Source organism: Thermobia domestica, chromosome 1 (assembly GCF_964235325.1).
Source record: "Thermobia domestica chromosome 1, izTheDome1.hap1.1, whole genome shotgun sequence".
Classification (NCBI taxonomy): Eukaryota; Metazoa; Arthropoda; class Insecta; order Zygentoma; family Lepismatidae; genus Thermobia; species Thermobia domestica.
Window position 1 is genome coordinate 154,405,005 of NC_137454.1, and position 13,816 is coordinate 154,418,820.

General features: G+C 35.0%; 1 protein-coding gene across 2 annotated transcripts in view; it reads right to left on the bottom strand.

Moving 5' to 3' along the window:
* Positions 1-13,816, bottom strand: part of LOC145690164 (uncharacterized) — a 165,102-nt gene that overhangs the window by 113,455 nt on the left and 37,831 nt on the right. Inside the window, exon 2 of one of the 2 annotated variants that reach the window (XM_081764789.1) lies at positions 8,158-8,364. In XM_081764789.1, coding sequence (XP_081620915.1) covers positions 8,158-8,359 — 202 coding nt within the window. In that variant the 5' untranslated portion in view covers positions 8,360-8,364. Of the gene's footprint in view, positions 1-7,982; positions 8,365-13,816 lie in introns of those variants that run through there. The other variant, XM_081764799.1, reaches the window with a different exon arrangement.

The following is a 13,816-nucleotide window of genomic DNA, read 5'->3' on the forward strand; positions in this document are numbered from 1 at the left end:
TATACCTTATTACTGACTCCTTGATGAGGATTTCTCCAAAAAATTTGTTTGTTGTGTACTTGAATAAAAACATAATATGAAATAATAACTTACTTACTTGCATATCCAGTATTTGATCACAATGAAGAATATATCCATTAATAAGAATGTCCCTTGTTTGTAGTCAGTTTTCCTTCATTCTAGCCTTACTCTCCTATGAAGCAATATTTCCGCACTACCACTTATGCAGGTGTCGCAATTAACATTTCTAACATTACTAAAAGAAAGCATGCCTACCACCAGTAATAGCTTTTAACACCAATAATATACCCACAATACTAAAAGCTCTAATCATTTATGTCTTACCTTGTGTCTTATATTAAGAGCAGAATATGCGATTCATCTCGAGAAGAACTGTGCATACTGAGGTGTCAAGTATCAGTAGGATGCTCGCTCTTGTAATCAGAATTTATATTGAAGTCGAATTGTCAGTATCTTACAATCCCGATCAAGAAGTATCTGGCCTTTGTGTCAGTTAAAAAAACCTTACTTGTGAGCTTCGACTTCTCATTTCTTTTTTTAAATAGACCCCTTCCGACCTACACACGGTCCTTTCACTGTTGGTGGTAATTTTGAAATTCCTTATGAGGTATCGCTAAGGAACGTCTCGTTCTATCATGATGATTCTTCTCTGGTTTAAAAACAGGTACCTTTGAGTGGCAACTTGGAAGAATATGGTCGAACTTAATGAAATTTCATAATAGACCAAAATTCTTGAATAAAATCACTATGAGCAATTGCAGTAGTGTAGGGAGAGGTCTAATTGTGACGCTCTTCTTTCACCTTGGTGTTTACGTGGCATCCACAGAACAAATACAAGCAAATACACTCCAAGGGTGTCAATGATAATACAGAAATGCAAATTCATTACTTCTTCTTGGTCCGAGCATTAATTTTCATTAACTCTCATTACCCCCTCCTTTTCGAATTAACTGGGACAAACATATTTTTCTTGTCTGATTCGGTATGTGATTACCAGTGATGTCCCGAACCGCCTCAAACCGGTTATATCTACTTAGAAGTAGTGTGACCGATCGACCTTGGCTATAATTTACTCGTTTGACTGATTTCAGTGTAGCAGTAGTTCAGCTGTGAGCGCCTTTCAGTGTGGTAGCTGGTGGTTACAATGTTGCGTTCCGTGTAACACGTGTTACTTTTGCTTGTTCAAAAATGGATGTTACTCCGAGGAAGCGTTCGAAAATAATCGCTATTAATGAACACACTTCTATGACTGTGAGAGATATAGCTACGGCAGTTGGTGTGGGCAAATCAAGTGTTTCAAAAATTTTAAGAACATTTCAAGATTCCGGATCATCGTTTCCAAGAAAAAAGAAAAGTGTGGGCGCAAACGGAAAACTACCCCAAGAACTGATAAAATTCTAATAAGAAATAGCAAAATAAATTGAAGAAAGTCAAGCACAGACCTTTGAAGGGTTCATTGGATTATGGTACTGGAGTGAGTACCTCAACTGTACGGAAACGGCGTCTGAAATTTGGCCGTATGACAACAAAACCAAGATAAAAAACATTCCTAGCTCAGACAATGATGAAAAAACGTTTAGCATGGGCCAAAAAATACCGATCACGGATTGTTAACGACTGGCAGAAGGTGATTTCCAGTTATGAAACACATGTATTTGTGCAGAGATACAAATCAAGTGTAATCAGACGAAGTGAAGGTAAAACTGTGCGACCAGATCATATCCAACAGGCTGTAAAACACCCTTCTAAACAGATTTTTTTTTTTTTTTTTTTTTTTTTAATGTCACTGGAAGCTTAGTTCCAGTCACTGGCATGATGAATTCTGCCAAATACATAGACATATTACGCAGTAGGATTGTTCCATTCATGGAAACATTTCAACATGACTTGCCCCTTGCCACAATTCGAAATTGGTCCAGACTTTTATGCGGGAAAATAAAATAAAAATGCTTGATTGAGCTGGTAATTCACCAGACTTAAATTCCATTGAGAACTCATGGTATATTCTCAAGAATCGTTCAGCCAAGATGAACTGCACGAGAACAGAACGTATGATAAACAGTGCTATACAAGTGAGGTTCCACGATGATGAAGTCAGGAACATGTGCGCTACACTAGTGGAGTCAATGCTAAGACGTGTTGAAGAGGTCATTTCTGCTAAAGGAGGACATACTTCGTACTAATATATTTATCCATGTACTTAAGGTATGTACTAATTAAAAGCTAAGGTTTTAGGAAAAAAAATTTTTTTCACTTGTCTCAATTTATTAGAACACTATCTATCTATCTATCTATATATATATATTTCTAACCATTTACACTATTCTTCGATAAAATCCAGCCACCATTGACATAGCTCTTTTAAGATGAATCTATTTAATCCATTTTCAGTTGAAGTTGTTTAATTTCTTCTTCAGCCTGATTCAACGATCTCCTTTTCTCTCCGTTCTAGTGCTCCGAATTCTATCTCACTCTTCAATTTACTACTTTTTGTTAACGCTTCCTTCCGTCTTGAAGATGGTATTACAGCCGTCATAATAGGTTTCAATCAGAATCCTAAGTATCTTGTCAACTCCTCCACATACAGAGGTGACTGAATAAATTAGGATATGAGAGAATTTTTCGAGTGAACTTTCAATGAAACATTCTTTGTTCACTGACAATACTCTTCCAACTGTTGCATTCCCATGAAAATACTGAAAATCATCTTAGAAAATTTCAGGAATACAAGTCTGCAACTATACTTTCTATGAAAAAAAAGAAAATCCTATATTCGCTTTTTCTATTTGAAAGATCTCAATTCTTACAGAAAATTATTAATGACTGATTGATTAAACTTTAATGGGGACTTAGCAGTGAGAGGCCACTGGCTGACAAAAGCTGCACATCAAAAATTTACATTAAAGCTTCTAAAACAATGTAAATCAAATATAAGATCTAAAAATTAGATTAAACAATACAAAAAAGTAACACACAGGTCGCGAAAATGAAAAAGGAATAAAAAATATAAAATACATAACAACAAAGTAACTAATTTCTTATTCTCACAAATTTTGAGTTAACACCTTTTCTCATTCAACTTCTTTTGAAGGAGACATCCAATTCATAGGAATCAGTTTCTTGTGTAAAATTACGTCAGCCAGGAGTTGTTCGATACTAAATTAAGCATGACTTTTGACGCTGAACTTGTATCTTTCATTTTATTGCCAAGGAATTTCTTTACAAACTGATTTTAAAACATCGCAATTTTTCAAAAAAATCTACAATGATGTCAAAAGGAAATATCTTTTAAATATTTTCATGCTGATCTTGTTCTAAATGCTTTCCAGTCCCTGGCGCCCCACTCTGGGGTTATCGTCCGGTTCGCACTAGTAACTACTTAATTTGATAAGCTAAACATCTTGAAGTTCAAATGTGCACTTATTTATTATAGGGAACTTTTAAATGGAATATATTTAAAACTAATTTAATGTTGTTAACCTTATTGATATTAAATTATAACAATGGTAAAAGTTAGAAAATCTCAAACGATCTTTCGTTTGCTCTCATGTCGCTAGCTGAACGACCTTACTAACATTTCACAGGTAGTTTAAGTGTAGACAGCGATAAATGTTATCATTTGAGGTGCTTACGTGCTTCCACTCAAGTTCACCGGACACGGCCTGTGCTTGACCGATTCTATATTCTTACAAAATGCAGCTGTGTTGAAACTTTTGTGTTTTTAATCATTTTTCTTCGGAAACTTCAGCATTCTGGCATTTTGATAGTGTTTGTGTGTTGCCTTTCGGGTGATAGGCACCCTGGCACACTTTACCTCACTCCAGAACATCGTCAATATACGTCTCCAGTTGTCCTCGAAAAGAAGTTACCTAAAGCATCGAGCGGCACTCTCTAGTGTTTAACGACAAATCTAATTTTAGCGATAAATGTAATTTTATCTTCATGTCTGTGACGGCTGTATGCGCGTGCGACGAAAGCCGCCAAAGGATATCTTTTAGAATGTTTTCGGCCACGACACAGTCGAACTGTCAATATCCTGGTTCGCAAAAGTCAGAATTCTCAAATCTTCAAGCTTTATGAAAAAAATGACAAGTGACTGACAGATCCAGAGCGTAGTTCAGCTCTTTCTGTTGCCATTTTTGCAACAGGAAGGCAATGAATACAAGTACTGCTCTAATACCGCCCGCGATACTCAACATGCTTTGCAAAATATTCAGCGACTTCCTGCTCGATATAATCATTGATTGTCCCCTACTGAATATGCATGGAACACGATAAAACAACACCTAACTTGTTCAGTTCACCAAACAACATATCTTGTAATTTAGTGTGCATGTACACAAAGTAGATTGATTGATTCTAGCGTTCGTTCCCTTTTCAACACGAAAATATGGGTCGGCGGGAGCTCATGTGGTTCGGATTCCACGTTAATCAGTAGGTCCTCGTCTCATATAGCCACCTGCTGAACGGAACGTTAAACTCAAAATCAACTGAACTCAACGAAAATATGGGACCTACTGCGTATAAATGAAATCCAAACTATTACTGAGGTCATATCTAAGACAAGTACCCCACCAGGGATCAAACAAGGGACATGCACATGGAACGCATTTGTGTTAGCCATTTGGTCACTAATGGGCATACGGAGGTGTGAAATAATATATTCCGGAATAGAATTCGAAATGTTGAGTTGATTTTGAGTTTTAACGTCCCGTTTAGCAGCGAGGCTATATGAGACGTGGACCTACTGATTAACGTGGAATCCGAACCACATGAGCTCCCGCCGGGAATCGAACTCGGGTCTGGGTACGCTATCCGCTAGAATTCGAAATGTGTATGTTTGTACGGAACGAGTAACGGTCGCTATTGACGCCCATAGAATAAATATATAAATATGAAATCAGGGTACTATTAGCTATCCTATATTTTGCGACTGAGTACGCATTCGTCCACGCTCTTTCCAATACATTAGTTACTCTACCCGTATAATTAATTTTGAAAAACACACTTTACGGGTGCTGCTATTACCTTTCCTGCTGTGTAAGACCGAGATAGTTCAATTTTATTGAAGACAAAAGTACTGTTTGAAGCTAAGTTTTTTAAGGTTAAGAAGAAATGAATTATTAATCTCTACAATTCTGAGGTGAATCACGTTATTGTGATCCGGTCATTATGATTGAGAGTCTTCTTCATTCTCATTAGATGGACGCTGTGACAGTACCTTTAGTATAGGATACACTAGTAATTCTGTACCTCCACCTTCCTTTTTGGTGTAAAATCTCCTGCATTACTAAAATTGTAACATGCTGACATCCCACAGTCAGATGCACCAACACAATATTGAAAACCAAGGTCTCAAAAGCACTCTACATTTCAGATTTTCAAGTAATTCATATCTTGTCCAATTACTTGTTAATTTTCATTAGAAACTTCAAATTCACATGCACTATGGTACATGCAACATTGTCAAGTATTCTATAGGAAACAGTATTTAATAAAAAGAAGTCATTCAATATTACTTAACACTCATATATGAGCGCGGGCGTCTTTTAAAAGACATTTTTATACCTAGAAACTACGGTAAAGTCTATTGAAAGATACATGACGATTATATTCTTTAAACGTGATTGCGCAAATTTTGTTCAATTTACTACATTAAAAATGTATGTACAAAATCAGCACTGATTTGCCTTAAAAAAATAAAATAACTAAAGTAATAATAATAATTTATCATCCATTATTCTCTTTTAATCTAATTTTAAAAAAAAAAAAACATGAAACGGGATTCCACTGTTTTTTCACAAGAAATAAAAAAAAAACAGTTGACTACCCATTAACCAATTTAAATATATTAGTTGATTGATTGAGGCTTGATTGGGACGTCAGCATCGAGGCTATTTGTCCCCCTCACGATTAACACGACTCGAATTTCAAGATAAACATATCAAAATATATTTAAAAAAAAAAATGCTGTAAAAGAGAAACAAAAATATAAAAGAAGATATAAAATAATAAATAAATGAGAATAACAAATATATATAGCAAGAAATAGTAAATATATTTCAATAAAAATAAATAGTAATAAAGAAAATATGTAACAATAACAAACAGTAATAATAGTAATAAAAATATATAATAAAAATAGTAAAAAAAAATCAAAAAGTCAAAAATTAACTTTTGAGGCAAACTTTTTTCCAGGGGATCAAGTACCGTCCACTCAAGTATCCATTAGTGCGTCTGCCACTATGTCAAATTTCAAAGAAACTGCTGGTGACTTATGAACAGGTCTTTTCAGGGAAAGAATCGTATCACTGAGTTGGCGTATATACTGGCTAAATTTTAAGCCGCCCTTATAAGGTGAGCGCCGATAAGCTGGTGTTCGCTGAAGACCACCACTAATAGAAACACGTGGGGATTTGTGGGGTTCACTAGTCGATGCAACTGGGGTCGGAATTTCTGGACTTTTGTCAGAAATAAGATTAGTTTGGCTAGAAACATCAGAAGTCTGGGTTGCCACAGATTTACAAGTAGCTGCAACAGTAGCAAAGAGCACAGAAAGCGAGAAATGGATGCTTTCTTTTAAGCGACGCTTACCATCAACAGAAGAGATCTCAACAACCTCTAGCTCTGGGACATTTCTCACGTTGAGAGGTGGGACAGTCCCGAGACCAAGCAGAATGCTCGTCCTTGCAATTGACACAAAAGGAATTGGTCGTTATACAGGGTCCTGTACCATGACTATCCTGGCCACAATTCGCACAAAAGCAGCACTCGCATTACACGACCTACTGGTGTGCCCAAAGTGTTGACATTTGAAACAGCGCAGGGAACTGGCAATATAGGGACAGACCTTAAGTCGATATTAACTAGCCTTGACGTAGTCCGAAGTGCAGGAAAACTGACGTAAAAATCAGTACTTGAGTAGCAACTAATACGCTGCCTTGTAATTTTTGATGCGAACTACCTGTCAACTCTTCTGGTAATCTACACGCGCTTCTCACTCCTGTCCAACATCCATCACGCATATCTTGAATTATACACATGTATATGGTCGGGACATACTTTTTCTTGCTTAAAAATAAGATCCCGTGGCATCCTATCATATGCTTTCTCTAGGTTGAAGAAAAACATATAGAGGTCCTTCTGGTATTTTCCGTACTTTTCTATTAGCAACCAATGTGCAAATATTGTATCCGTTGTCAAATGCGCTAGCATGGAACCAAATTGGTTCTCTGTTATTTCGGTCTCTTCCCTCAATCTTGCTTCTATCATCATTCTCTCCCAGTTTCAATGCATGGCTCAGAAGTTTTATTCCTTTAGTTGCCATTTTCTTACACATCCACTTGTTTTGAAAACCGGTACAATATAGCTGCTTCTCCATTCTTTTCGCAAACTAGTGATTTATTTAATATATTTCTGCCAAGTTTACAGTAACGGAAGCAATCTTTCTCTTTTACTTATCATTTTCTCCACATCCCATATCATTTGAAGTCTGATGAAGACGGAAGTTACAGCAAATGCACACCAATGCACATTTAGTATAATAATCTCTAGGATTTTACTGAGTATAGATTATTATTATTTAATGAAATAATGGGATGCATATTATTACTATTATTACGAAACTATCGTTAAAACTTTTCTAATAATTTTATTAACAGGTAGAAATAAATAATCAAACAAATATGCACCATCGTTAGTTCTTTGAAATCTTCATAGCAATCCACAGTGCTAAACATACTATGCACAATTATGAATAGAAAATCCTGGAAAGAGGTGAGTGACCAGCTTTTTAAATAAATAGACTCATTATTCGGAGTACATTAATAATAAGGCAAAGACAACACCTATAAATATATAGCTAATACTACTACATGCAAGCACCTGGCTTCGTAGCATCAAACCTTATAAATAAATACAAGCATACGCTAAATTTAAACTAATAAACAAACTACACTTACCTAAATTAAAATCTGGTGATCTTTCTGAACTCGAAGAATCAGATGAACTCTCTAAACTGATCATGCTTTTCACTATTCTAAAGTATCCACACTATATGGTTCTAGAGTTCGCTTTCTAACGAAATATGACGCTTAACTGAATGGAACACTTCACGTATGATTATTTTACTATTACCTGGTGATGACCTTTTCCCACGTAAAGTACTCTTAACATTTGTGGGCGAAACACATTTGCTAACACATTTCTTCTGTGTTGCAGTTGACGCCCGCTGTCTCCCACATGTTTTCACTTTTGAACAATTCAATCCTCCTTTGGAAGAAGTACGACGTATGCTACTTCTTTTTATACGTGACTTAGACTTCTTAGTACGGGCCATGAACACTGAAAAAATAGCATTAACATTAGATATACTACTTTTCCCATTTCAATAGTAAAATATTTCCTAGTGTAAGTTCGTCAGTGATCCAAGTCCAGTATTTCTAAAGAATATATCCAAAGAGAGAGAGAAACATCTTGACGCCTCGCACTGAATCATGGTCTATCATAAAAAATAAAATATGACCAAAGCAAACTACGGTTGCCACCTTTTGGTAAGCTTCAAGTTGGACATACTTATCTAACATGTGCAGACAGCCAGTTCCTCGTATTTAGCGACGTTTTCACATGAAACAATTTATTAAGAATAATAGAAAGAATTATACACATTCATGAATGAAAATCGCAATGGGAATTTAAGCTAAAAACACCGAAGCAGAGAACTCATAGAATCAGTTTGTTGACGACTAGTTGAACAGAAGTTATAAACCATTGAACTGATGAAGGAATAACATGATTAGCAGTGATTTCAGTGCTACCAACACGAAAAATTTTAATGATAGAATCATATCAATATCTCAATAGTCATAAGTATACATCGTAGGCCGTAATTTACAAAATGCCACTAAGAAATTCTGTCTCACATTATTCAAGTCTTTTGGATCATTTGGCATCCCGCCATATAATGCGTCTCAGGCGTAATTCGGAACGCTGAAAATTTTCTTAAAATTTGGGACAGGCGGCAACTATAAAGCAAACACATTATTACTAATTTATGTTACAGTTTCGACGAACATCAATGCCTTCATCAGACACATTATAAAAGTACAATCTACGAGTAAGTATATCAGAATTATTCTACCTTTCATGTATAAAGCTACACATTTCTAATTACAAACAGACCTAATCTTACAATTACATTCAAACTTTCACTTTTTGAAATCTAACTTTTAATTAGGTACACAACTGCGTTACCTTGTCCTCTCCACACTAAACTGTATGTTGTGTTTTTTTATTCTCTTTCTTTTCTGTTTTATTTAATATCTTGTTCAATGATTTATGAATACTCAGTTCATTAGTTCAGTTCATTAATGTCTATCTTCTTTTACTGGATTAAACAACATAAAGACGATGTTAGATTACCGGGAGAAAACAATGTAGTTCATAAATATGTGAGAGAAACAGGACACGAAAGAGTGGGAAAGGTAGAAGGACTAGAGAGAGGAAGGGAGAAAGAAGAAATATTTTAAGAAAGTGAGAAGCAGCACTGGATGAAAAGAGAAAAAATAATGGTTGTTAGAAGTAACCTGTTCTCATTTTTTTGAAATATGTAAGTTGTAGCCTTAAATTGTACTTTCATAGTGTGACATGGAAGGCAATGACATACTGTCGAAAATATAAAATAGATTAGTAATAATGAGAGTATGCTTTGATCAGATTTTAAGTTTATTTAAGCATACAAAAAAGATTTAACAAATTATTACAAAAGATCGAGCTATGTAATGGTAGAATATTAAAGAAAAAGTTGGTTCACTTTGTCAGAACAGATCAAAGAACTTTAATACAAAGAATGAACGGTTACAAACGGTAAGGAGACAAAAGTAAATATTGTCCACCTCCACGAAACAGCAGGAATCAAGGACTAAAATTTATATTACATCCCGCTAGAAAATTTAATATATTTCTATCCACAGCAAGTTCTCAAAGTTGGATACTTTCACACGTGACATATTTCCAGTCCGACAACGAATACATTCTTGATTCCAATTTCGAAGGCTCGAGATGGCTCATTCTGATTCTCAATCCTTCATTTAAAGATGAGCAGAAGATTATTTCGATTACAAATTTACTAAGTACGTTACATTCACGTTTCCTTGGGTTTATAATATATAATTCTACAAAAACTGATGAAACTTAAAAATATTATTTAAGCATACAAAAAGATTTAACGAATTATATTGTACCAAAATAGCCAAACAACCTCTACAAATTGATTTAATTTTTCTTTTCAAGGCACTTAAATGTACAAACAATGAATACAAAGAAAACATTCTCCCAGTCTTTGTTGTCACTGCAAAAGAATGAACTACGTAATGATAGAGTATTAAAGAAAAAGTTGGTTCACTTAGTGAGGAGAGAGATCAGATACCATTAAGATAATGAATGAACGGATACAAATGGTACGAAGACAAAAGAAAGCACTGTCCACTCCCAAGCAACAGGAATCAACGACTAAATATCAGTGTTTAAATATTCCTTTTGGTTAACAAGAACCAAAACTACGAAAACAATGAGAGACTGAAAGATAAATACAATAACGAAATACTCGTAAACTATAAAACAAACAAAACCTCAATTTCTCACGTGTAATCTCACGAAATGTTCATATAAATATTATTTTGAGAAGTGTAATTACATCTATACATGATGGAATATCTCCAAAACTTACAAAACCTCCAGCCTTTACCAATGTTATTCAAGAGTGCCGTATCCCCAGTGTTAAATATATACACAATCTTGAGAAAGTAGTACATATTAAAGTAAAGAAAAGACATTTCTTGAAATTTCTCCTTTCAAAATTACAGAACGGAAAACAAAATGTCGAAGCTCGTTGAATTATAGATATATTACAGAACCAAGTCACAGGAAGAAAGAAAGAACTAAGTGCGACCGAAAAAAAAAAAAAAAAAACTCTTCACGTCATTGAACACCGTCACAATAAGCAGCCTGTTTGATGATCGGAAACACTTTTGCACAAACTTTATCCAAATTATTCCTGTTTATATATATATAGATAGATAGATAATAAAATGTCACTTCTTATGTCAACTGTGGTTATAACACATCCATCTCTGATCATACAGATTCCGACCAAAAAATCTTTACTTTAAGCACAATTCCATCCAATTCCTATGAAGGTATGCTGGAAAGTAATGCTTCATTATTACTGTTATTTTAAGCGAACATGGCTCAAGTTATTGGTATAAAACAAACACATGTGCATTATTAGAACTTAAATCGACAGAGCACTATCATTATTTTCCCATATAATCGCCCTGGCGATCAATGCATTTCTGCCATCATGTGACCAGTTTTATAATCCTTATAAAGTTCTTTATCTTGATGGCAGAACCATAGCTTGATTTCCCGCTTCACTGCATTGTCAGAATCAAAATGAAGTCCTTGCAGGTACTTAAGTTTCGAAAAAAAAAAAAGTTATGGATCCAAATCTAGACCATACGTGTGATGAGACGACAGTAAAACGAAGGCGCTGAATCTTTTCAGTTTCACTGTAGTACTATAAGAATACGCATTATCGTGCTGAATGAGGCTTCATTTGTAGACTAACTCACTGAATTTGTGCTTCGGTCTAGTAAGAACGCTACATTACTGATCAGAACTGATGACACAGGGTGTCTATTAAAATTTCAAAATGAAATTTCGTGACCTTTTCTTCCCAAACGATAAAATTTAGTAACATTCTCAAGAGTGAATTTAGGTGGGAATTGGGCCGAATTTTTATATATGTGATAGAAGCGTTCTTTGCTTGTGATTTGGCAGTGTCTAAAGCCGACCATAGACATTTTTGGTGGTGAATTTTGACATTTAATAGTACAAAATTTTACAGTCTATACTTATATTTGTACAGATTAAAAAATCGTAACCCAAAAGCTAAATTTCGTGACTTTCATGACCGTTTTCGGGACCGATAGACACCCTGTGATTTTGCCTTTAGGAAGGAATTCTATTTGCATTATACCATAAACATTCCAGAACCGTCAGCATGGTTTCCGAAGTGCTCTTGTTTTCAGGTTCGAAATGGTGTTCCCGAGATTAATCACGTGTGACAATGTTTATCAAGAACTCGACGCTCCCACGTTCATGCCGCTGAGGCAACTCTTTGCGAATGTCCATTCAGTTTGGTTCAATTTCATGTCAGGAATCGCCCTACACAAACTTTCCACTATTACAGATCTACAATTATCGCCTGTCGTTATTCCTAAAAAAAAAAATATTCCTACCGTTTTTCTTTCATAACTCTTTAGAGAAGAGTTTTACGTTTAATTGAAGACAAAACCTACTAGCAAAACATCTGTATCATTCATGATAATTCTTGTTTAATGATGCAGTGTGTTAGCTCCATTAAGTTTTTTTTTTTTTTTTTTTTTTTTTAAATAAAGGCAGGAGTTAACTATCTTGATTAACTTTTTTTTTTTTTTTTTTTCTGAAATCTACAAACCTTGGTGCTTCTCTGAGAAATTTTTCACGCAGCTATGTTTGTTAGATCTTGAGCTATAATATGTTCAAAGCAGAATGTCAGAAGCTGTGTACATGTGTTATTTTTCCCAAACTTCCATCACTTCTAACTCCAAACCTAATAATCTAAACTGAATATTTAAGGAGGAAAACTTCACACAGGTTATGACCCTTGAACTACTAACAAGTGACAGAAGTTTCATGAAAATCTGAGATGGTGGATTGAAGAAAAGATATTTTTGTTGAATGATTTGACGAGGAATGGCCCATAACTAAATAATGAGTGTATGTTCTTACGAACAGGTAAAGATATCATATACCATACATTATTAAAAACTTTTCAAACAATATAAAAATCAGAAAAAAACTTTCCTATCTTGCTATTTGCACGTTGTAAAAGCATACTTTCGTTTAAGGACAATCCCGCAGTTTCCTTGTTAACAACACTAACAAGTAGTAGTGTCATGTATACAACACCACGTGAAGGAGTTCGGTTTCTATGGCGTAATATTTTCTTAATATTAAAACCTGAAGGGTAGTAGATTTACACCACATTCTGTTTGAGTACAGCGATTAGAGTGGGGATGGAATATATTATTCGGACGTTTAATTAACTACAGAATACCGCTTCTCTCTTATCGTTTTTACTCTATAACGATGAGAGCTTAAACTGGAAGTGGTTTCTCAAACTCCTCGTTTTAATAGAGATATAAGAGTTGAAATGGAACCTATTCTTTGCAGGAAACCACTTCCTGCTACTTGTTACTGTTTCTACTCTATAATGATCAACATTAAAACCGGGAGTGCTTGACTTCTGCAACTTCAGGTTTGAATTATGAGTTACGAGAGGATATGGTACCAGTTCTTTGAACACTAATTCAATTCCAAGAAACTGCTTCTCGCTATTTCTTATATTTTTGACCTATGTACAGAAATATTGAAACCAGGAGTTACAGTGCATTTCTACCACTTCCAGTTTTAGTACAGAGTTAAGGATGGACACGAAATGTATTCTTGAGCTGCTTAATCGATTTCAGAAAACAGCCTCTTGTAATATCTTACCATTTTCGCTCTATAGAGAACAACGTAAGATTTCAGCCACTTTTGGCTCGAATATCGGCTCCAAAAACAAACTCGATTCTAGCTTTTAGACCTCTTCATTCTGACCAAATTTGATGATGATCCATCGAGAAGTTACATTTATTGTCCTCTGGACGGATGGAGGGTAAATATATAAAGGAGTTTTGGTAAACCAAAACTA